Genomic DNA, 27,175 nt, shown 5'->3' with positions numbered 1-27,175 from the left:
TGCTGTTTCTCTACAGCTGCTTAAATCCTATCAGCTTCTAGCCTACAGTCACCACCTTTCCATTTGCTCCTGTGACAATTTGACCTGTAAACTGGTTGCTAACAGTATGTCTGGTGTATACAACTGCCTTACAACATTAAAACCTCTCCAATACAATTTTAGTTTTGGTCTTTGGAAACATACAGTATGTCAATTACTGGTTACAATAATTGCTTATTATTATTTATAATCTAAGAAATTATTACTAAAATCAAAAAGGATTTAACCCTGGCCTGGTAGTTTTACCTCTGAATTCCTCCTATACTGTATGTTTTCATAATCTTGAACAGAGAAGAAACTGACCTCAATCTGAAGTACATCAGGTGATCCTGAAACAGATTGCGTTTTTGTGTTAGAAGGTGATGTTGTAAGAAGTTTTGAAGTTTTTTATTGTGAAATTGAGGAAATGTAAAAAAAAATACTTAAATTTTACTTGCTTTTTGCACTTTACTTGCTTTAACGTTCATTTTTAAAGGTAGTCTTTACTGTACATTGTTTTCAGTACAACCTGTTGAAAAGCCATCTGACAATTTCAGATAAGGAAAATTGTATTTGCATTTTAAAGATAAGGAGGCTAATTTATTGATGGGTGCTGCAGTTTCAATGCTAGATATTGATCATCTTATTATTGGATTACAATAAAACACAATATACTGTATACGAGACCGACTTTGGGAGTGCAGTCTGTTGGTAGACAAAAAAAGGGCACAGAAGTAATGAGATCATTAAGTGGACCAGACTGAGCCAGTTATCAGACTGGCTTTGCGTGAGATCACGTCTGATCTAGAATAACACCAGGAGCAGTGCCTTGGCTATTACACTTTGTATTAACAGCACTTAGCCTCTAGATACTTGTAACAAATGTTTATACTACAGTACTTAGACTCTAGGGGCTTGTAACAAGCATTCACACTACAGTTCTTATCCTCTAGGTGCTTGTAACAAATGTTTATTTTTGCACATATGTATCTTTCTTTTGTATTTGTATCAAACATCTAACTCTGGAATGCATATTTTCACATGCGCTATACTGTATATAATAATTGTCATTGTCTGTACTATAAAACATTGCTTTATATAGATATTTAATCCATTTCACTACAGAATTGTATTTGATAGTCTTTAGTTATTCTTTGCTTGGTGTTGTGCTTTGGTCAAATAATAATTCTTATATAACATTTTGGATATGCACCAGAACATTTCTAAATCTAAATCAAGATATTATGCTGCAGTTAAGAGCCATTTCCTGTAGAGTTACATTTTTAAATGTAATCATCTTATTGACTTTGTCTTCAAAGACTATGTTCACAATATGTATGTACAAAATACGTACTGTTAAAATTAGTATAATATTAATTATCTATATGTAGCAGCTTTCGTATGACATCATTTAGTAAGTGTTTAACAAAGAGCAGTATAACAGTACTGTTAGTATAACTTATGCTTTTGCTGCAAGTTACTTGTCTTATAAAAGAGGCCAGAGCCTTAACTTTCACTTTAAAGTGTGAAAACAGTGTACAAAAATATAAAGTTGATTCAAAGTTGTTTAACATGTACAATTATTTGGTTCAAGAGAAGAGAAATATTGGATAAAAACAAAATCTAAATGATGATGATGGTGGTCATTGCAGTCCTATTAATGTGCTGTATTACTGAATTCTGATCTCACCCACTTCTAATCTCCTCCACATAAAGATCTCCGCTCCTGAGCTCCCCTTCCTGATTCTTTCTCACACATTTATTTTCTGTCCTCATAGAGGAATCAAATTGGCCGGACGGGTCAAGAGGCTTCCATTCAGCATTTGATTCCTCTAGCAGCCTTATGCGTCTCCTTATTCTCGTGTTTCCCTTCGCTTATCTCATTCAGCCATTCCTTCCAACCCTCTATTGTAACGAACAGTTCTTTCCAGACCCTATGCGGACGACACAATCCAAAGAAGTGGGGAAACACTGGGAAAACGTCATGCAGGAATACGGGGCTGAAGACAGGGGGGCGTGTCCAAAGTGCGCAGGTGCACGGGGGAGGTGTGGCCGAGGCAAACAATCCAAAAGAATAATCCTTAGAGAGTATCCAAAACACATGGGAAAGTCCAAAACCAGGAGATCCATCAAAACAAGGAATTAAAACCAGAAACCGGGTCGGAACCGGCGGACAGGGAACAGGAACGGGAACAGAGGTTAAAACCTTAACGGGACCAGGCGCTTCCAGGTCCCGGACTCGCACGGTACGGAAACCAGATGCAGAGCCCAGAAGAGCGTCAGCGCCTGGCTTTTAAGGTGGGCTGGGAAAAGGGATCAGGTGCACAGAATTAAGTCTAGAGTGAAGGGCTGGAGCACCCTTAAGGAGGGGGGACTATAATCGTGACATCTATTCACTGACCTGCTTCGGCAAGTGATAGGTGAGCTTCAAGATACAGTAGGTGAAGCTGATCTCAGTGCTTCTAGCTTTTCGTTCACTTTTTCTGGGTTGGGCCGCCAGCTTCTTCAGTGGTCTTCCAAAAATTATACATCACCTATTTCTCAACTGAGCAGATCCGCCACAGTCTTGCACACTTTATCAGCTTTGCTCTTGGAAGAAATCTTTCCTCTCATCTGAACTATGTTAAAGGGTTCCTTTGATCTTTGATGTTCCTTTTGGGGTCTCATCAGCCTTGTTCTTTCAGTCAGGTTTCCAGATGACTCAGCAAAGTGAGTCATGCCAAATAAACTTTAAATATGTTATCCTAATAAACTTGATCACCTTGATTTGGTTTCATTGATTAGGATTTGACCAAACTACTAAACTGCATTGATCTGGGGTCTGCGGAGCATTCAGCAGATCTGTAGTATATAGCCAGCTAATGTCTTACTGTATATGGTCAATTATTTATCCTGTTTTGATAATGTTAACAAATGAATTCATATGTTTTAACATGTGCACTGTTGCACCAGAGCACAATACAGGGATTAGAATCAACTGGTGGATCTTGAGAATATTTATGTGGACATAAAATTAGAACATACGTGAGCAAGCATGAGTTTCTGCGTATGCAGTAGCTGATTGAATGTCAGCTGAAGAGTTAGAGGGCACAGTTGTGAACTCTTCATCCAGATGTTAAGCTACTGCATAGAAAGTCAATTGTGTGTTAATTTTTAATGTCTTTGAAAATCCAGTCAACAGACTGAACGTTAGTCACTGATGTTTTCATCAAGGTTCTGTCCTCCCTTCTCTGTATTGTTTGCAACATCACCCAGTTTTCTTCTGACCCGAGCCTCTCCTATTCTATCGTTGTCAGTTTCACATGGCTTGCTGTGGTTACCTAGGTGATACAGCTAAGTGGGTTCTTCCTCTGAATTTCCATCTTGTGCTGTCAGACTGTTAGTTTGTTAACAATGCATTAGGAATCCAAAGGTAATTACTTCATAATGAGGTATGAATAGCTACAGTACACTGCTGCAGGCAATATTTCGTTGTGCAAAGCATTTCGCCAACTCTATTAACAGGGGAATAAGTAGACAAGGTGATGTGTATTTCTGATTCTGCTACAGTACATGTACTGTATGCGATATGTGTGAAAACCACTACACTGATCTGACAGTAGCAGTGGTCAGGAGACAGAAGACTGGATCAACATGCAAGCTTGAATTAACTAGAAGACATGTTAAAGCAAAGCTAAACGTTTAACTTAGAAACCAAATCCGCATTCAGATAGGGATAGGTTGAGCCAAGAGGGACTGCTGGAAGTACCAGGGAGAATCCGAAGGAGAGTCCTAGTCAGGATATGGTCAAAACAGGTAGGGTTGATGCACGGAGAGAGAGTCGATTAAACACAAGGTCTCAAAAACTCTAGACACTGTAGAGTACATTCCAAGAATCCTTAAGCACAAAAGAGCAATGAAGATTTGAAACCTACAAAAGGAGAACCTGGGAAACTGTTTTTGAAGCTAACACAGAACTGGGCATGAGCCAATGGCAAGCCCTGATTGTCTCCTCCATTTGAGTCTCTTTCAAAGGCCAGACCTTGAAATGTCTAAGACCAGATGTGTTGCACATAATGTAGGTCTTATAGTCTGCCCAGTATGTGGTCAATAAAAGAATGAAGCTGTATTGCAACACTGTCCAAGTTACATGGGCAGCACATCACTACCAATATCTTGCCTTGGCAGTAAAGGGACACAAACTAACAATAAATATACAGAATCCACTTTCATGCTACGCAGTACTGATTGCAACAATAAATCAGATTCTGCTTACTGCTGTATGAACCCAGTGTAACATTGCAGCGCATTGTCTGCTTGTCTTCATCCTAGCAATTGTTCTGCACAGTTCTGTGATAGGCAACATTCTTTTCAACCTGTATGTTCAGTTTTGACTCTGTACGTATCTGTGGCTTCTCTTTATGTTTTGGAATGGTGTACATTTAGCTATTACATTCCTTGCACACTTTCTACATTGAGTTCATAGAAACGTTCACCTTTGCTTTCTGACTGACTATTTCATTCACTCATCTAAATTCAGAATAGAGTCAAAGCAGTGTCGGGCAGACAGAATGGAACCGTGCAACAAGTGACTATAAATGTTATTGTCTAAAAGGGAGGCTTTTCACAAGAACTATAGTTATGATTTTCTGTTATGATCAATTATTATTATTTGCAATTAAAATGCATTCCGGAAACCATCTTTGCTGTTTTCTTTCACCTTCTCTTACCATTATCCCTATAGTCTTTCTGGTATGGTGGAGATAATGGCATCCTCTTGTATGATAGTAATAGATTTAATAGATTTGTAGATAGCATAGATTTACTAAAAACAAAAACAATCGTCTTAATCATAATTCGCGTCTTTAATTTCATTTAGTAATCACTGCATGCATTCCAGTTCATTGTGGATAACATGATACTGAACAATCAAAATATAAGTGAAAAAACTGCATTTTTGTTTCAAAAGTTGCCAGTTATTTTTTCTACTTCCATTTAAACATATGACATTTGTCTTTTTCAATAGTCTATACCGAAGCAAATAATTCAATTGTATTTTTAATGTTTTTTTTTGGCTGCTGGAAATTCTTCAATAAAGATTGAGATATAATGCTAATATAATAATCTTAAATAATGAAAATGTGAAGTTTTGAAAAATCATAACAACTCCTTTTGCAATGTGAATTTAGTTAATCAGTATCATCCAAATACTGTACATTATTTCAAAATATGCATAATCATTGTGACCACAATAGATATAGTGCCTGTAATCACTAGAAGGGCTCTTCTGTTGAGGATGTGCTTCTGATTTTTGAGCCTCAGTTTACAGTCCATTTAAATGATACCATATCCATTATGGTTTATACTCTGTATGAAGCTGGTGCCATCTGAGCAACATCTGGGACACATATTATATGTACAGGATATAGTATGTCAAGAATGTGAATAAAGTATTACTCCTACGGTATATTGTGCTGTTTTCTTGCCTCATGTATGCCACCTAAGTGTTCTCTGCTAAAGCCGATCTTTTCTTTTTTTACAATTTTTAATTTCTAACTCGATTCTAAAAGGTCCAGCTAAAAAATTAAATTTTGTGCACCTCTCCAAATAAGGATATTTTTAACATTTATAATGGATGTTGCATTGTTTTTTATCATTATGACTCTATTTATACTGACCGAGTATAATATATTTATGTCATATTCCAGTATTCCCAAACACGTATCCAGCAAAGTCATTGGATCAATGAAGGAGTACTACAGTTAATGTTGTCATGAGTCATTACATGGCCACTATAAAAAAACAGTTTATGCACCCCAATCATGCAAGATTTTACTGAATGCATGAATTCTGTACAGTTATCCATTTAATTTACTTCTTATCACCATTAACTAATACTTACAGTATATGATGATTTTACAACACTGTTATTTCATGAATGTACATCACCTGAATTTCCTTTCTTATTGTAATAGATTGACTTATTAGCTGGTGAAACAATAGTTTTGCTGCGGAATGTAAAGATTTACTGCTCTCACCAAGGGATTACAGTCTGTACACAAGGAATTCCATGTTTTCCTTTCAGATTTAAACAAGGTACGGTATAAATGGGAAACAATCAAGACGACTGATAAAAGCTCTTGCAAGTAAATGACATTCAACAGTGGTTGCTTATTTTAATATTTTCAGATAGGAGCAAAAAACCACTCGTCCTAAATCAGCCTTGGGGCCCAAAATCCAGCCCTGAGCTTAACAATTGTCTGATTATAGTGTGAATGCTAACCCTAACCCTAGCTGGGGTGTCCACTGAGCATTTCCGCAATCTATTTCTGAAACTCTCTGGGCATTGGATTTAGACATACCAGAAAGTATTAGTGGGAAACAATCAAGACCATTGATCAAAGCACTTGCAAGTAAATGAGATTCAATAACGCTTGGTTACAACTTTAGATCCGACAGACTTACTTTTGGGACACAATTACCTTGAGGTGCACCACACCATCCAGGCCCATGAGAGTTCCTGAATAAAAAAAAATTAAAATAGGACCAAAAAAACACTCATTCTTAATCTAACTTGGGCCTCAAAATCCAGCCCTGATCTTAAACATTTTCTAAGTTGTGTGTGAATGCTAACCCTAACCCTACCTGAGCATAACCCTAGCTGAGCATTTCAGCGATCTATATACTATAACCTTCTATACTGACCTGACCTGAAAGTATTCCAGATACAAGAACAAATGTACATGTCTTTTCAAGTTTTAAGAAACATGACTATGCAGATACTAGTGCTGCAACTTATGCTGAAATATGCCTCCCATCTTTTCTTGCAATCACAGTGGAATCTTTTATTTCCATTTTTTGTAGGGTTTTCCACTAAGCTTGAGTGAAGGACATATTTACACGTGGACTGATGGCTTGCGAAGAAAAGATTGGCATGATAATGAAAGCATCAAGAAGGATGAAATGCGTGTAGGTATGTAAAATAAATTCTGTAACAAAAGGATTTCCCTTTTCCACACTTACAGGTGGATGTTTTTTCAAGATGAAGACTGCAGCAGAGACGTAATAACCCTGTTTTGTAAATCTTAAAATTGTTAAGAAATGAATTAGACAAAAAAAAATCTCTTCAAAGATTTATTATAAAAAAACAAAAAGCTTTTATTTATAATATTTTAATCAAATCTGATTCCATTTTTGAAACCATCTTTATTTTTCCTCTTTATGGCATTTATGATAGAGTTATTAATTTCCTCACTGTCAAAAAAACATCTTCTTAATCAATTCCTATTTAGTGCCTTCAGTAGAGTATTTTTACAGTTAATCTTTCTACAGAGATTTCAAACACATTACCAGCGCTTAGTGCTAAAGATTAGTGCACACAAAGGAAAAGCTAAATGACCTTATTACTGGCCACTTCCATGAAGAATTACTAAGTCATTACCAAATCACCATCATTTATTAGGATTTCATTTAAGGCAATCATTCACCAAGAAAGGTCAGCAAGAGACATGCAGTTAGTTTCCAGATATTTTAGAAAAATCCATGCTTGGCTTGAAAAGGTATCATGAAATCTACAGAACTAATTTTAAATCAGTTCGATTAATGTATGCTGCATGTCATGCTTCTGTATCCCATTTGCATTTTTTCAATTAATTGTCATATCATAAAAAGCAAAAAGAAAACAAATAAATAATCTACCAGCTGCTCAATCTTAAAATAAACCTAGTAATATCCATGTTACATTCATATTGCGTTACCTTAGTAACTATGCATGAAGGACATATTCCTTGGCTAATTATGCAAAGGCCGGTTGGATAAACCTTTTAAGCTGCATTGTTTTAGCTTTCAGAATTCACCTTGCAGCAGGTCTGCACCTACACAGACACATGTCTGGTGGAAATCTTGAAACATTGCCTGTGATCAGATTGGATCCCCAAAAGATAAGGTGGGAAGAGGACTCTGACCCAGAAAAACAGTTTGTAACAAGAGTCCCAGTCGAAAAAAAAAAATGCTTGTTTGAATGAAATGTCTTCCTGGTTTATTGAGAAAAGAAGATGTAATTATTCTGAGTTTGAATAAGGCTATCTTTATGAAGTTTATAACCATATGCAAAAAGAATTTACAGCAGACCTGATCTTCTGAGATTATTTCATCATTTTCATGGCAGCATTTTCCCCAAGGGAACCTTTGTGTTTTAGAGCCTTCTGAAATTGTTGTATTTATATGATGTACAGTATTGTGTCGTTATTGTTTTTTTTTAATCAAAGTCAATTTAAGTACTGTGTTAGGACATTACACCAGAAAGTGCTTGATGTCAAAACATTTGTTTTTATTCTCTACGCAAGAACGTAATTTAAATCAAGGTTTTCCACCAGTTTTCAAAGTGTTTTACAAATGTTTTTCAAAAGCATGGATTTTTACTCTAATTTACACATGACTATTTCAAAACCTTTTAACATCTGGATGTTAAGTAATACATTGATACATCCCTGAAAGTAAGAATGCTCGGCTGGCTTTGCTGAAAAGCGGTTGAATCAACCATGTGAACTTGGAATGTGAAACCATTTGAAGGTGAAAATTCAAATTAATTAGGGACATAAGAAGTGAAATATAAATTAGAGTAAAAATCCATGCTTTTATAAAAGAAATACTTGGCTTTTAGTTTTGTGAGGCTCCAGCTACTTCTTTAATAAGGTGTTTGCAAATTCAGTTTCAGTTCGTGCAAATTCTAGAACTTGATACTTATGTCTAATATTTGAACCTTGTACATTTTAAAACTTGCATTTTCCTGCTGTCATGCAGCTCAGTCTTAACAAAAATATCAGTCTACATTTCAATGAAGAAAATAAGTATTGAAACAGTGTTGTTTTGCTCATTCATTTATTCTACTCATTTGATTTATAAGATTGCGGTACCATAACGCTGACATGCAAAGTATGGCTTTGCACTTTAAATATAATGTATTAATCCATTAAGATAAGGTGTTTTAAGGCCCTGAAGTAGGTCTTTGACAACACCTCCAGGCACATTTGCTAGGTCTACAGCACTGTACTCCTGTGGGATTGTTGAGATTAATTGTCATGGATACCTCTCTCTTTCCAAATATGGGCACACTGTAATAGCCTCCTGTGATATTTTTTTGGTAAATTAGGAGACCTACCTCAGCTGTCTATAGAAGGATGTGTAGAAAAAGACATTTGTATTTGTCCTTTCACTGCCACTAATCTTCTGTTAGGTCCTGTCTGTCACTTCACTTTATTTTATTAATTGTGTATTACTAATTGTGTCTTACTTTCTCCACATTCTGTGGTTTTCATTTTCTTGTCAGTTTTCTTACACTGTTCATTGCTCCAAGATAAAAAAAAAAGTTTTTAAAAGTTGTAAGCATTTATTTGGCTACACAATGTGTAGGTGCTGTCAGCCTCAGGTATTGCAAAAACTGCTCTTACGAATATTTTACCCAGAGACAATGTTATCTCCCTCAGTACCTTTGAAGTACAGTATTGAGGAAGATAACATTTGCAAGTAATAATAATAATAATTGCTTACACTTATATAGCGCTTTTCTGGACACTCCACTCAAAGCGCTTTACAGGTAATGGGGACTCCCCTCCACCACCACCAATGTGCAGCATCCACCTGGATGATGCGACGGCAGCCATAGTGCGCCAGAACGCTCACCACACATCAGCTATCAGTGGGGAGGAGAGCAGAGTAATGTAGCCAATTCATAGAGGGGGATTATTAGGAGGCCATGATTAGTAAGGGCCAATTGGAAATTTGGCCAGGACACCGGGGTTACACCCCTACTCTTTTCGAGAAGCGCCCTGGGATTTTTAATGACCACAGAGAGTCAGGACCTCGGTTTTTTTACGTCTCATCCGAAGGACGGCGCCTGTTTACAGTATAGTGTCCCCGTCACTATACTGGGGCATTAGGACCCACATGGACTGCAGGGTGAGCGCCCCCTGCTGGCCCCACTAACACCTCTTCCAGCAGTAACCAAGTGCTTACACTTAAAAGTTGTCACTTAGTAGAATAAGGCAGAATCTGTTATAACTTTGCAGTATCAATAATGAATTATGGTGAGGGAAAACCATAATTCATTATGGTATATCATAGTATAAATAAAAAAAATGAAAATGTTTAAAACATTAATTATATGCAATATGACCAATTATGACACATTTTCACAATGTCAATGTAATATGGTCACTGCTATTCTTGTTACTAGGGGTGTATTACTCTTAATTAAAAATAGAATTGCAAATTCACAATTCTCTGTATTAAAAAGATACTAGTGGCTAGTGGTGCTTAACACAGGATAGAATGTGCCTTGAGTGGTTTACATTACCTACAGTACATGTTTTCTCTGTTGCATCTTGGTTGGTTCATGTGGAAAACTAGTTAATAGTTTAACTATTAACTGGCTGTTGTTATTTTTGCCAAATGTGTGTTCAGAGACACAATCGGATACCACAAGTCAAATCAGCTGACTTTTCTTATTTTAATAAAGCTGGTCAGATAAGTAGACTGTAAGATCAGATTCGAGGGGAGAGCTGTCAGCATTCGTTGGGGGCGAAGGACCAAGTAAAGGTGAATTTCACTGCGGAAAGTAAAGAAGGCACTCTTTAACCTTCAGATCAATCAGGCACATGTTGAATATAGTCTTTTTAATGTTTTATTTTGAAAAATAACTACAAAAATCATAAATATAGAAGCTAATGTGAAATGGAGAATTTTTAGTTTCACAAGGTATCTTGTGCATCCATACCAAAACATCCACCCATCAATCTATCTTTCCATCCACCCTTTTTCTAATCTCTTCAGGATCAGTACAGGATCACAGGGGAACCGGCGCCTATCCGAGCAAGCAATTGGCTCAAGGCAGGATTCACATTGCAGTCAGATCATTTCTGAATCAAGAACCATATTCTGCTATTGTGTTCAAATGCCAAGCATGAACTGTGTTCTGCATCATCCCGAGACTATAACAAGACAGCTGAAAAAGCTGCCATAAGAAAACTGTTAGTTAATCACTTTGTTGTGTTAGGTACAAAATAACAAAATAGTAGCTTAGCAAAAATGAACACAAATGAGAGGAATGTTACATTAGTCTGCCATTGTAATTCTTTGCTTTTAATAAGCAGATTTAATTTTTTTGGGTTCAAACAATTCATTAATCAATTGTGCCTTTTAATACACCATTACAGTATCGGTATCAATGTAGAATAACCTGCGTCAGCTGATCTCTAATGTGCCCTTAAATGAGCACTTAACTGTCATTAGTTTGAAAGCATAGATAAATCTGTCAGTGGTCCATTATTGTGTATGTGTTCATCTTGTGTACAGTACATTATACAGGACCTTCATTATCCTGTAACATGTTTCTATGTTGTCTGTTGTAGATGTGTGTTTTGTCAGACACTTTTATTGCATTCTGATGCATGACAGGTGAGACACAAGATAGTCACTGCAGTTTTGTTTTGCACAAAGACATTCAGAGATGTTACAGTTTTGAGTACAGCATGTTATGGATTGGACTGCTTGAATGCTGTCTTGATGACCTGTAAGTGAATCAATGTACATGTACCTGAATCTATCGATTTTTGTGTGTGTTTGTTTAACAGTATGCACTTCTCTTTTCTGTGGTAGATTAATTTATTTTTTCTGGCATACAGTAAAGAATTTTGAGAATTTCATTTTATATCTTCTACTGAAAGAATGACCAGATCCCTAACTACAGGACACTGATGAGGAGAAGTACTTTTCCTGCACACACCTAGGAAAACTTATAATTTTCTTCAGAATGATAGTTACACCTTTTGAAATTAGAAAACGTGTGGAGTAACTCATAAGTAACATTAAAATAACTATTAAAGATAATAAATTGGTTCTAAAAATATTATTCTTGACCCAAGACTCTGGTCAATTTTAGTCAAGTAGCAAATAGCATGTTTTGCTCTGGCAACTCACCCTGAACCAAGTTTTGAAATTCTGTGCTCACAACATATCAAGAATCTGACTCTATGAAATTGTATGTACAGACTATCTGACCTTTATGAAATTGACTTAGATTGCATGGATCTGATTCCTACATTTGAAGTAATGTTTTCTATTATTTACATCACTTTTAGGGAAAGCCTTAAATCTTCGACTTCTATAAGAATAAAATGTCCATTCCTTCCAGGAATAGTTGAATGTCTCAGCTTCACATATATTTAATCGCAAAACAAATTAGTTGCCAAATAGTTCATTTTAAATACCACAAGTCAAAGACACTTATAAAATACTTCTAAGATACTTACTCTATGTTGTGCAATAATAAAATATTTTTTGTATACAAGGATTTCACTACTTTTGTGTCACATAAAAACCTTGATTCAGATGAGTTTTTAAATAGATTTTTAGCATTGTTTTGTGATGCAAACATCACAGTCCTTTACCACTTCTGCTCACCTGGGCAGTATTGGCTCCTACCACTCTCCCCATGTTGTTGCTTAACATTCCCCCTCCATTCCTCATGACTTTTCAGTAAATCCCTGGCCTTGCCCTTTGGGTGAAAAAGTGCCATCAGCCAAACAGGATAAGACAATAATCTAAATCTAAGTTAATCACTTCTACAATTCTCTCTCTCGAGCATTTGATGTACATACAGTATGCAGAGTCAAGCTTGGAGTTCTATACAGACATAAGCAGTGTTTGTCTTAGGACTTTGTTTAATAGCCCAGACAATAGTGCATCTATCCATCTAGTCCCATATCCTGAGAGCATTACTCAGGGAAGAAAGTCCCCAGAACTACTCCCCTCATGTTTTGGAAACAAGACTGGGATACCAGCCATCTTACTAATGGGATATTAATCCCAGAGGGATCATTTAGAGTAGCGATCAAATCTAACATGCACGTCTATGAGAGATAGGAGGGAGATGTAATACTGAAATACCTGTTGTGGATTCATTTGAACGGGCGGAGAACATGCAAACGTGATAGACGGGCACCCAAGGGGCAGGGGCTTTATGATAACAGCACTAGTCACCACAATAATGTGTTACGCCTAAATAATATTCTGTTACTTTCCAAGATTACTCACATGATGATACCATACATGTGACTGTTTACCACACTGCATGGACCAGGTAGCCTCCTGTATATATGAGTGCTGCAAGATTTATATTACCTGCTGTCTAACATCTGCATCGCTGTATTCAGTGAAACATTAGGCTCTCTTAATCCAGAAACTATTTTCTCTCCCTTTTACTGTCTTTATAAAAAATGGTGGCAATTTCTAAGAATGTCTTATTTATCTTTTAGAAAAACATATGTCTTTCCACATTACAATCAAATCTTTACACTTCCCAATCTGATATTAGACATGGGCCAACATACATCTCAGTGCTAGAACCCACTGCCTTTGGCAGTTTAGGCAGTTCTGTTTTCAAACATTTAGTAACGTTCTTAAATCTCCTTAGGTTGTATAATTTACTATCTTTTAGTAACAGATTTTATAAAAACTTATTCACACATTTTCTTATACTACTTTTTATTTATATTTCTGTATTTGTAATGTGCTGCATCTTCATCTATATCAGCTTTGTAATTGAGATGCAAACTGACCAGTGCGTAGTAAGGAATTTAAGAAGTTTCTTGTCTGATGAACAGACTAGCTTATTTACACCATGTGTAATATATTTACTCCACTGCAGAATATTGCTCACACTTGATTTAAAACCAACCAAGAGGTCTGTAAATGATTTAAATGGTAGTGGTGTTAGGGTTGAACAGTGTGGGTTAAAAATATATAGTGGTTATTCAAAAAATGTTTAACATGACCTTCATTGTCAAAGGTATTGACTTGAGCCTTTTGGCCAGCTGGCAGCATGAGATATGGCACTACATGCTCTAAGAAATGGTTAATGTCTTTCTTTATGGACACAGTTACTTCCACATTGTGAACTTATAGCAAAGTCACTGTCATCAGATCTCATTTGTGTTGATGATTAAACAATTCCTTTCAAAAACATCTTTTTTTATTTCAGATGTTCATGAAAGACCTTCTGAGCAAGTACTAATCACCAAGTAGTTTGCAATACAAATGAAACAAATGTGTCTACACAAATGATCAGTTTAGCCTGATATGTACTTGTAGCATTCAGTGCTTGGTTTGCTGTTATAGACTTTGAAGCATCATTAAGGGTGGTTGGTCTATCTCCATAAAAACTCCTCTGCATAACACACATTATGCTGGGTCATGCATTCCTCTCTATAAAAATTTCTTGTCCTTTTCTGTGTGTTCACATTTACAAGCTTAACAATCATGTAGAAAGTAATTTTGAGGCTTGCGATGTTTTGCTTTTTCCCCAACTCATCTATATGAGCCTGGAGGAGGCCTTTATAGCCTTTATAATATATTATATTCAGTTTCTGTGGAAATGGAACTAAATGGAATAATTATGAGCAGGTCATGATGATTATTATCAAGTAAACAGAACAGAAAGATTAGGGAGTTAACAGGTTGGCTCTTTATATAACCAGTTTATTTGACATGCTTAGACTGCAGTCTCTTGTATTTGGTTAGTTCATGGAAGATTGTGCTTAATCAGTATCTTCTATTTATTAATCCATTTTTTCACCTGCTATTTCTTTGAATTTTCATTTTTTTGTTTTATATGACTAATAGGGTAACAATTTATAACTTGAATACGTTTTCCATTCATTTTAGATTACTATTATCTAATTTTAGCAAACATGGCCTAATACAGGGACTAGAATAGCCTTTCTCTTAGGCTCTCTTATTAAAATTATGTGAAGAAAAATTGGAAACAGATGATTTATTTCCCTTAAATGTTTTTTATTTAATTTTGAATGATCAGAGTCCAGCTCCTAGATAACTGCAGGTAGTAAAGGCAGACAGTATACATTTGTATCATATTATTAGAGGATTTAATTGTATTAATCACAGAAAGTCATCATTATCTCTCCTTGGCTAATTCCTGAATATTGTACGGGCAGAATCAGTCAGTAGCCCTTTGTAAAAGTGTCCTTAATTTCAATCCATTATCTTTTTTAATCAAGAAGGAAGTCAGATCCTATTCCACTGTTAATATTTTGAAGCGATCAATCCTGTTTTTTTTTCTTTCATTTTACATCATATATGTAGAGTAGGATAAATGATTATCATAAAAAGGAAAACATGTCCCTTTTAATATTAAATGTGTCCTCTCTTTCCTTGATATGTATATACAGATGCAGCCATTCAAAATGGGTGAGGTATTTCGCGGCATACCCCGGTGGGCGTGTCACAGTATCACGCGGTATCACGCATTTCACGTGTGTCACGTGACTAACTATCCGGCGTCGCCTTGTAAAACCGCCAGGGGGAGCTTAACCTCTCATGTACAGCATTTGAGCCTTTAATTTTGAACTGTGTATTACAGCATGTTAATCATCAGTCATTAAAATGTTGGTATATATTATGAAAGCAAGATTGCTCAGTTGGACAGAAGTACACAACCTACCTTTATCAGAAATATTTATGCATCAAAGCCTTTACTGAAGATATTACTAATAGTATTAATAATGGATGACTTTGGACAAGCTGTATACTCAAAGTATAATTTCTTTAGCACATTTGTACAAGCACTTGGAATCTGTCCAAGCCATACTTTGTCAGGCATTTTGTTTTACTTCAACGGGGCATAAAAACTTCCTTGCTTTTAACAGGGCGTTTCATAATTTCTAGCTACGAAAATGATTTAAAATGCGACACCTATCATTCAACTAGAGCTTAAAATATCACAAGGAAAAATACACACCGGTATTCCATTTCTCCCTAAACATTGTAAGCTTCGAAGTCTTTAACTAACGTGATACCGGAGTCAACAAGCATACTTTTAGAATTTGATTAAAAGGGAATATAATATGGAATCGCGTATCTAAAGAATTTAATAACGGTATGATTATATCCGTGTACTGCGGCAGGACTGTGTAAGGCTGTTTCGCCTACCTGAACATGTGAGCTGTCTTGTAGCCTACTGGTCTAGGTGCGTGACTTCCAACTGGTAGGTTGTGTGTTCGAATCCAGCTGGTGCTGGACTTTTATTTTAACAAACATTTCTTCGAAAAAATAGGTAAGCGATATTATGGACAATCAATTGACTTTTATATTTCAAAATATCGCAACATGATCGATATTTGCGATATTTTGAATATATCTTCCCTTCTGACAGTGGTTCCTGCTTCTATTGTGTGTGTGTGTGCAACAGTAAATTTTTATAGAGAAATGGAGGCGGGACAGTATGCGTTACAATATAAACATTTATATTGATTTAAATCGTGTTCTGATTTAAATCGCAAACGCGTGTTTAATTATGTGTTTTTTAATCATGATCAGGCTAATGCATTTCTACATTTTCTGTATGAACCAGCTTAGAGGTTCATACAGAAAGACAGCTTGTGTTTAAATTGAGTGTAAGGTAATTTATGCTTCTAAAGTCATGGTCAGTATTGTTGTACTGTGCTGTACTGTGTCACATTATTTTATAGCGTTTTTATTGCGTTATTAAATCCGGTGGCGCTGTGTTAGTTTCCTGACTCACATTATTTAAACTGCGACACTGATCATTCATCTCTAAATAAACTTTATTTTATATAGCATTTTAAGCGAATAGGTAATTAGATTGCTCATAAACCTAATCACTTTTTCTTCATAAACACAGCGTGATTGCTCTCTGAAAATGCTTTTCCTTTATTTTTAAAGTAGGCTCAGATTTCAACTATAGATCGTATTATTATAAACTTTCTTGGAAAAATGTATTTTATGTAAACCATGTTTGCTATTAATTCATTTAGGGCTAAAATACGTTCATTGTCTTCTAATCGAGTCGAGTTGACATTGGAAGCCTGCCACACCCGGACCGTTAACGCATTAGCACGTCAAAGCCCATTGAGCCAGTATTGGCTTTAGTATCCCCCCCTTCTCCCCTCAATTCAATTCAATTCAAGGTGTTTTATTTACATGACAGATGGGTACAAGCAGTGTTGGGTACTGTATGTATATTGTAACGCTTACGGCAGACAGGCACTGTGTAGGAGCCGACGCACCAGAGCAGCGCCTGCAATTTTTATATTTATAACTTAGTTTTTAAAATTAGTCAAGCAATACGAAGCATCTCCTTTTACTTAGTGCCTGAGCATACTGCAACGCGTGTGAAGCCCATAAACGATATTAATTTTGGAACTTAAACATACAGTATATGGCTGGTCTCGGTACTTTAAAGAAAACATACACACCAGTATTCCATTTCTCCCTAAACATTTTAAGCATCGAAGTCTTTAACTAACGCGATACCGGAGTCAACAAGCATACTTTTAGAATTTGATTAAAAGGGAATATAATATGGAATCGCGTATCTACAGAATTTAAAGACCAGACAATCGCAAACTCGTTTTCAATAAAATTATTTTATTCATTCAGCAGTTTGTGAGAGGGACATCCAGCAGGGAGAGACACACACACCGGTTTTCATTGACAACATTGTTTTTTTTTCAATTCCTCTTGTCTAACAGGAATGTTTTGTTTGTGGACAGACTGTTAGACAAGAGGAAAAGACTGCCTCCTCCTACGAAGCATTTCGTTGATCCGATCACGAATTCTTTTCCAGTCGTACGCAGCAAGGGTTGAGAATCTCCGATTCACCATCGTACTAATGGTTTCCCGGAGATTGGGTTAAAAAAAAACAAAAAACATACTAACAACTGTGCCATCCTACTCCTTAGTTAATACATTTTATTATTCATAAACAGTTAACATTGTTAGCAAAATATTTTGAATTATATTTAACCCTATTTTTTCTTTAGTTTTGTATTTAACTTATTATATGATAGTCAGACTTAATGTATATTTGAACAATGAAAATATATTTTTACAAGATTTTACATTAAGCACTTAAAATTAATATGGTTAATAATAGTAAACTGTAACATGCTGTAACAAGATCGGTTACAAGAAGAAAATGCTTTCAGAGAAAATGTTTCAACCAAACTTATTCCCACACACCCCGCCCCCACTACCATTAGAATATACACAAACATTTCAGCGTTTCATTCTGAGCAGAAGACCCTCACACCTGAAGAGTGCTGGCTGTGACGAATTAAACCGGTTTTACAGGTTTCAATCACAGACCATGTGACATGGGACTCAGTAAACTACAGTAACACCGTATTTGATAACGCTTTAAAAACGCTATAAAATAATGTGACTTGGCACAGAACAAGTTTACAACACAGTACAAAGATAAATGCTGACCATGACTTTAGAAGCATAAATTGCCTTACACTCAATTTAAACACAAGCTGTCTTTAGCCCTCTAAGCTGGTTCATACAGAAATGTAGAGATCTAGGCTCAGAACACACAGCTTCATTAGCGAATACATATGCAGGACAACTAGAGAAGACGTTTTACAGAGGGTGGATTTTTAGAAACATCCCATCAGACATCCCATCATATTCACAACGTGAAATCTAGAAAATAATATTACGTAACCAAAATCCGCAATATGGAAACAGAACCTGTGTAATTGTTGATAGATGATGTACTCGTAACATTTTTTCAAGACGAACTACAACATTTAAAAAATGACTTGTATGTACTTGATATCTCTAATCAATCCACGGGTCCCAGCACAAAACGAAAGTAAAACGCATACCGTTTCTCGCTTCTTATTGCTCAAAAGTAATTTGACCGTATGAAATGCATAATATAAACCTAGAAACATATACGTGAGCAGTACTTAAGCACTGTAGTATCGGTGTTAAGACATACCTCTCAAATACTGTAAATCAAGTTAAAAATATCTCAAGACCGATTCTGGTCGTAATGAAACCATGCAAGGGAGTTTTTATGTCCGTTGCAGTTCTTTTGCAACATGAATATAATTATATCGTTATTAATTTCTTGAGATACGCGATTCCATATTATATTCCCTTTTAATCAAATTCTAAAAGTATGCTTGTTGACTCCGGTATCACGTTAGTTAAAGACTTCGAAGCTTACAATGTTTAGGGAGAAATGGAATACCGGTGTGTATTTTTTTCTTTAAAGTACCGAGACCAGCCATATACTGTATGTTTATGTTAAGATTTCCCTTCAGTGGTAAAATTAGATATGAATATTCAATACTTAAACGGGCACAGTTAAGACATTAAATATACATGTACATATTGTATACAGTACAGTTTGCATACGGTAATATGTTTGTTACGCGATTAAAAAATAAATAAATAAAACTGGAAGGTCCAGCACCACCATTATGTTTATATGGTTGTTTTTGTTGGTTGGTTGTTATTATGGTTATTAATAATTCGATCTATAGTTGTAATCTGAGCCTAAATAAAAAGAAAAAGCAAGTGATTAGGTTTATGAGCAATCTAATTACTTATTCGTTTAAAACGCTATATAAAATAAAGTTTATTATTAATTTGCTGGACAGAGCGGTGAACATTATTATGCATAAGACAAAGATAACGATCCTGATCAGTTTAGAAATCTGTGTACGCTGTAAGGTTTTTACTTCTTAAACTTTTAAAATACACGTTTAGAATTGAAAGAAATTCTCTTCCTGGTATAGCAAACCAGCACGTCTTTTTTCTCCAATCAGAGGGGTGTCAGATGGTGTCAGCCAATCACCATTCTGCGTTGGGTAGCAACGGGTGACTGTTCTCAGGCGGAAGATGTAAACAGCTTAATGTTCGTGTTAAATATTTTTTTTTAATTAAAATTCATTCTATACAGCAATCGCATATTTGGGTACCGTTTCATAAAACTTTCATGCTTAAAATGTTTCGGGAGAAATGGAAGACTGGTGTGTATTTTTTCTTTAAACTACCAAGACCAGCCATACACAGTACAGTTTACATACATACAGTAATGTTTTAAATTAATATCGTTTATGACCTTCAGATGCGTTATGCTCCTCTTCTTTTTATGCTCAGCTACTAAAATTTCCCTTTAGTGGTAAAATCCATATAAATATTCAAAACTAAGCGGATTAAAATGTGCACAGTAAAGACATTAAATGATTCAATCTTTGCACTACCAACCAATGCACCACGAGTGCCCCTGTCGGTCATTTTGGCCAGCCAATCACTTGCCCTGCGGTATGCTCCGGTGCCCCGCGGTGGCTTGTGGGTAGGTTACCGTACCGCGGGTTTTTACCGCGCATTTTGAATGGCTGCATCTGTACTAAGGCCTATTCCTGTATTAAAAAATAAAAAAGATCATTTTTATTTCTTGCCAATTCTAGATTATTTCACTTGACTGAAAGATTTGTAGGGTTCGATAATTGTTTAACAAATTCACCTACAGTACGTAATTAGGGAATATGTAGATATGTAGAGTTATTGTATGCAGAGATTCAGTTACACGTAGAGCCACTATTTTATGTCTTCTCCATATCCTGTAGCAAAGTAAAAGTTCAGATATGCATTACATTTTAGATGATGAAAATGTATCGTGTCAGACATGTTTGACATGTAACTCAGAATTTCTTGTATATTTTCTATGTACAGTACTGTACTTCTGGTATGTGAAATATCTTTGTCTGCATTCTGGTTGTAGATTCTAAAGTGGATATTAGAGTCCCATGCATATTACAGACTCTTAGTAATGGCTTTAGTGCACTTTATTTTACAGTAGCTCAGACAGTGGATAATATTTGAAAAAAAAAATATTTTGTGTTCAACTCAGTGATTTCCACTGACGATACGTATTGGGACATGTTCGCTTTCAGGACATATTGAAGTGTAAATGTCAGTATTTGTTGCATATCCCTTTAAGGCAGTACTGTAACTGCAACCCATTGAGCTCACCAGGCGCTTTGTGTAATTATTTGACATGCTTTTCCAAGCCTTTGTTTGAGCCACTCTGAGTTTGTTGCCTGTTCTTGGGGTGCTCTAACTTAATTTTTTTCTTCAGAATGTAAAATGTATACAGTACTCAATTGGGTTTAAATCTGGAGATTGACTTCTCCAGTCCAGAGGGTTTTACACTTTTTACTCCTGATGAACTTCTTGGTTGCATTGGCAGTATGTTTTTGGTTATTGAGATGTTAGATGGTGAAGTGCTGCCCAGCAGATGAAATGTTTCTGTGAACTTTTAGAATTCATTGCCCTACCATAATTTAACTTGTCGCGCGAACCAGTTCAAGTGACTGTGCATGCCAGTGCTAAACAGTCTTTCAAAACTGAGGTGGTGTTTTTCGTAGCGCTGACATTTTGTTTATTTTTCCACACTGTGTCCTTTCCAATAATTATCTTGGTTTTATTTTGCCGTAAATCTTTTATCCTGGCTCTTCTTTGTATTTGAGAGCAAATTCTAATTCTGATTACACTTTACCAATTCTAAGATGTCTTTTCAGTAATTGGTGTCAGTGAGGGGTTTACAGTATATCTTGTCTTAAAGCCTTATCAATTCTGCTGTCTCAGAGTTCTGTAAACTGTGGACTTTGACACCTTCCCCCTGCACTCTGGAGATTTTTAGTGTTTTAGTGACTGTCACAAATGTATTTTTGGAATTGAATTTTAGCTGTGTGTGCAGTTCCCAAGCATATCTGCTAATTACTTCCTTTTTGTTATGTAGACGCTACATAGTTTGATAAACAATCTTTTATCTGTCCACAACATTCCTTCCAATGCCCTTTTCACTAATATTTAATGGCTATTCTAGGCGTTTGTTACCATGAGTCTGTGGAGATTTTCAGATTGCATCTCACCATCATGCAATTTTTAAAAATATCTCTTTACTGCTTCCTTTGATGCTGAGACATTTGATGTGTAACTGAAATCAGAGGCAGGTTGAGTGCTGGTTAAGCAACATGAGGACCCTTTTAAGGTCTGTCTTTCTGCTTCTGTTTCAGCCACCTCTGTTTGTTACCTTCTTACATTACAGTATGTACAGTGTGTGCTCCTCCTTCACGCAGGGTAATTATGAGTCCACATTCGTTATGTTTCATTCCTTCATATGATCTGTAGTAACTTGCTTACTATACTATTACGTGAGAGCTCAATAAATGGATGACCCTCTGACCTGGACAAAACAACTGTGATCGGGAGAAGACCGGGTCTCTAGTGCGGTTAAGGAGACACACTTTTCAGCCAGCTCTGCCTGGCCGGCTTCTCTTCAATGTGTGGTCACACATTTCTCCAGACAAATCAGGAGTCCTCTTTGTTTTACTGAAATGTAGCTTGGAACCTCCACTCCAGATTCAATAGTGGATTTACCTGGCTGTTTGGGGCAGATCTTGATGCTAGCCTCATCGATAAATCTAAAGGTGGGGGCATGTGTTTTAATGTGAACACAAACTGGTGTAACAATGTCACTGTTCATTCTAAAAACCACTCTCCTTTATAGGAATCACTCTATACAAACTGAAACCCTTCTAGTCTCCCACCAAATTAGCATCAAAGTTTTATTCTGGCTGGAATATATATATATATTCCCCCAGAGGCTAATGTGCAGTCAGCACAACCGTTGTTAGGTTATCAAATTACAGAGCTAAAAAAAAACATTGAAATTCTCCGATTATTATTAGGGGGGACTTCAACCATACCAACCTGAGCAGTGACCTCCCTAATTACAAACAGCTAATTAATTGTTCAACTATGGAAGGAAAAACCCTTGATCACTGCTATTGCACAATAAGGGAAGTATATCATGCTTTCCCCCACACACCACTGGGAAATTCTGCTATGGTTCAGTTAACACCTATGTACTGTATAAACAGAAACTAAAATTACCCAAGCCTACTAAGAAAACAGCTTAGAGATGGACCACTGAAACCATTGAGAAACTACAAGACTGTTTTGACTGTTTTGATACAGTTGTGGTCACTTTGTGTATCAGCTTCTGTGAGGACACTTGCGTTCCAAGAAGACACCTGTGTGTTATAAAAGAAGAATGCTTATACTGTAGGAATGGAGACAGTGAGAACTATAAAAGAGCTAAATGTCAGCTCAACCAAGCAATTAAACATGCAAAAGTCCAATACAGGAATAAACTGGAACGGCAGCTGGCAAAAAATTACTCCGCTACTCTTTGGATGAGTCTTCAGATTATCACAAATGATAAAAAGAAATCTCCCGATGTTATAGTTGACTCGTCACTGTCAGTTAGATTGAACGAGGTTTAAAAGACAGTGGCTCCTTAATGATGATCATAGTTCATGCATTCTGATGACCTCCTCTTTCCCTCTTCCTTTCTCACGCAGTGAGTTAATAGCCTGCTCCTCTCCTCTTCAGCCCCCTCTTATTATCTCAGAATGGGAAGTTCATCTCTTTGCAAGGCAGAACTGCAGGAAAGCTGCTGAACCCAACCTGGTCTCCCTCTCCCACAGTGAAGCATTGTGCAGAGCAATGAGCCCCAGTGGTCACTGACATTTAATCAGTGTCTGGATCAGTGTAAGATCTCTACCTGCTTTAAACCCCCCATTTTAATTAAATCCTTAATTATGTACTGTACCAAAGGACACAATAGCTTGTCTTAATGGCTTAATGACGAATTGCTCTTATTTCTGTCATAATGAAGACTTTCAAACACATGATACTTCATTATCTCAAAATTCCTACAGATTCACACCTTGATCCTTTACAGTTTGCACACTGTACAGAGCCAACAGGTCAGTGGATGATGCTGTTAGCACGGGCCTTAACTCCATTTCGCAACTTTTAGAATCCTTAGGCATGTACAGTACGAGATTTTTTTTTTTTTAATTTTAGGTCTGCATTTAATACTATGATTGCAGAACTCCTTTACAAATAATTGTTACAGTTAAATGTTCCACTTTACATCTGCCAGTGGATTTTTAACTTTCCCATAGATATAAGATATCTAAGGTACGTAATGTATACAAGGTATACCTCAAGGATGTGTGGCTTCCCCATTACTCTTTTCTTGTACACCAATGACTTCACCTCCTGCGACTCTTCCATCAGACTAATTAAGTGTACGGATGTCATCACTCATGATGATGAGACCATGAACGGGTGGGGCGGGGGGGGAGTTGGTTGGTATCATGGTGTGCTAACAACCGCCAGGAGCTTAATACCACTAAAACAGTGGAAACAATGATAAAGTTCCAAAAACATTCTCCAAAACTTCTCTCCCTGATAATCAATGATGTGGCTGTGAACAATGAGACAATGAGAGTGTTACGAGCACAGCCAGCACCAATTGTCCCTAATTATTCAATCTTCATTCCACACCCTTTCCTTCACTATTTAAACCCTCTCTTTCTGCCTCTTGAGCTCTCGATACTTACAACCTTCGACATCTTGCTCTCTCGGACCTCGCCTATCGGACCCCTATCCAACTTGTACCTTTCGACCATTCCTTCGTCTCGCCCTTCTCGGATTCTTGTTAGCTTAGCTCTCCTCTCTTGACTCGACTACTCTCCTCCATCGCCCTTCTCGGACTCGCTCACCTCGGACTCCTGCACAGGGGTCGTAATACTCGTTGGAACAGAGAGCACAGCACAGAATGTACCTTCTGCATCAGCTGAACAGCAGCGGTGTCTCTCAAGCAATACTAACACAGTTTTACAGAGCCATTATTGAGAGCAATTCAGACTGACCCTATAACTTTTTGGTTTGTCAAGGTGTCGGCCCACTCCAGAGACAAATCATCCATTGATGATTTGTACACTTCCAGAGAAAAGAAGCAGGCAGGAAAATTGCTGATGACCCCTCCCATCTAGGTTAGGTCTTGCTTCATAAACTTCCCTCAGGAAGATGCTACCAGTCTATTAAAACCAGAACTGCCTGATTTGTGAACAGGTTCTGTTCTAGAGCTGTCTTTTTGCTTGACCAGAATTCCAGTAGTTACAGTATACTGTATGTGCACTGTCTTAATGATGTCTATTGTCTTGTTTGTGAATGGGATACTGTATGTAGAATATTGCAGCACCAAGTACCCCAGAGTAAATTCCTTGTACTGTACATTAATTGTACTTGGGAAATAAAGATTATTCTGATTCTGATACAGTCTTCCTTTTTCAGGTTACTTGATGAAATGGGCAGTCATGTTAGTTTGGTTCGGGAAGTTGTCTGCAGGCGTCTCTGTTCAGCAGGTTTCAGTTAGTCTTCTGACTATGTGGTAAAGTTGCAGGAGTGTAACTGATTCAAAATGGTCAAATGCACCCATAGGTAGATTTTGTAGATGGATAACCAGCTTCTTGTGATGTCTTATAAGTCTCGTGTTTAATTTTTTGCATTTTGTGATAAAATATCCATAGTATTTAAAGCAATACATTGTTTAATACACTCTTGTTTTTGTGGTCTTCAAGAGTCAATAGTCTTGAAATGCTGATCTACATATTAATGAAAAAATCTGAGTTTTTAAACAATTTTAATTGTTTCATCATTTCTTTTTTACTCAATTTATGTTTTGTGTTTGTTCTTTGTTGTATTATTATAGTGACTTATTTATGAAGTATTCATTTTCTTTAATTGGATCTTAAAATAAATTGCCATCTGTTTTGAATTAACAAATCAAAAATGATCATAAAGATAATAATACTATAAGAATAATAAGACCATGAAAATGTCTTGGTATACTGGGAATTGTTGTAAACAGATTAGTTAAAGTAGAAAAAGACCAATTTAAAAGTTTTTAATTGCCTAGACCTAATTAACAAATGACGTTTTATTCTATACAAAATTATTGCATTAACCAAGTCACTGCAGCCAGTTAAAATAGTGATCTGTTTATCGCTGAGTATTTGTGTTTTTAGCCCTTCACAATTATGATGATTATGATTATGCCATGTTCAAGATAGTGAGGTTGAAGTATTTGTATGAGGCAACATTTTACATGATAATTATTGTGATTATTAATTTATAAGCTAATAAAACATAGAAGCTAAAGATCTTACAAACGTTGGCAACTTCACTGTGTTCTTGGTTGTACCTGTTGTGAAGGGTTGCCCTCACACTTTGTTGTTAGCTACCACAGTCAGAGCAGTATTACAAGGCTGTGGCCTGAAGTGATGTGTCGTCCGCTGGTAAAAGTAAATGTCACCGAATTTCATGTAGACATGACCTTTTCTCTGTCTTTCATTTCTTCGTTTGTTTAGAGTTCTTCAGCTGTTGTACAGCAGTGCACCAATATGCTGATTTCTAAAGCAAGGATGCCTTATCTGTGTATTTTTTACGCATTCCTATCAGTAAATTAGTCTATGCTTTCATAGTTGCACAGTGCCACATCCTGATATGGAGCAGGTTTTTCCCCCAGCCCTGTGGTTGTGCCAACAGTTAACCATGCTATGCTATGCAACAGGATGATTGAGAATTTACAGAATTATCAGATTTCCAATACAAGGTATCATTTCTTATTTGCACCAGAGCTACATTTAATGCTATGGGACTAATGATACATTTTCCTCATGCCAAATTAAATACGATCCATTTCCCTTAAAATTGAGTTGTTAATTACACATATCTATAATATTTTCCAAAATTGCTTTGACATTTTGTGTTGACTCGGTTATCTACGTATTCACTTAGTTTTATATTGAATCTAATATTATCCATTTTTTTCTATCCTTATTTGTTAATATCAGCGCACACAGTGGTTTTTTTTGGTTTCAAAATTAATCACTGCATTCGGAGCCCAGGTTTTACATCCACAATCGAGGCATAAAGATAGTTTCCCACTGACTCACACTGAGGTTTTTTTTTTCTCACACTGCCTGACTTTTTTCTGTTGTACAGTATGTTCGTTAACTTGTTGTTGTTGCTGCTGTTTTGTGTTTCCAGTATGTTTTTGGTGATTCCTTTATTGTTTTCGTATAGGAGCATACCTGCAAATAAGCATTTCATTGCACTTGTGCATATGACAAATAAACTGAACTGAACGTCTTTTCAGTCTTCTACAGTATGTGTTTCTGGTTTCTCCTGATTTACACTGTGCCCTCCAAATGTATTCATGACCCAATGAAAAATGAACCAAAAGCATAATATAACAGAAAGATTGTACAATGTGCTTTGCTTAAAACAGTTCAAAAAATATTATACTGGAATTGTGATAGCATGACACAAATGAGAAAAATCATAGTTATCATCATCATCGTTATTATTGTTGTTGTTGTTGGTGGTGGTGGTGGTCACAGCAAGCCAGCAAAGTACA

The 27,175-nt window shown here is 36.4% G+C and overlaps 1 protein-coding gene across 1 annotated transcript in view; it reads left to right on the top strand.

The window, feature by feature from the left end:
- galntl6 (polypeptide N-acetylgalactosaminyltransferase like 6) overlaps positions 1–27,175 on the top strand; it is a 299,983-nt gene that overhangs the window by 82,822 nt on the left and 189,986 nt on the right. The window contains exon 3 of the mRNA XM_088647352.1: positions 6,862–6,970. Within this exon, the coding sequence (XP_088503478.1) occupies positions 6,862–6,970 (109 nt within the window). The remainder of the gene's footprint in view (positions 1–6,861; positions 6,971–27,175) is intronic.

This window comes from Lepisosteus platostomus, chromosome 1 (assembly GCF_059453375.1).
Source record: "Lepisosteus platostomus isolate fLepPlt1 chromosome 1, fLepPlt1.hap1, whole genome shotgun sequence".
Lineage (NCBI taxonomy): Eukaryota > Metazoa > Chordata > Actinopteri > Semionotiformes > Lepisosteidae > Lepisosteus > Lepisosteus platostomus.
This window is presented reverse-complemented; position numbering and strand designations above follow the sequence as displayed.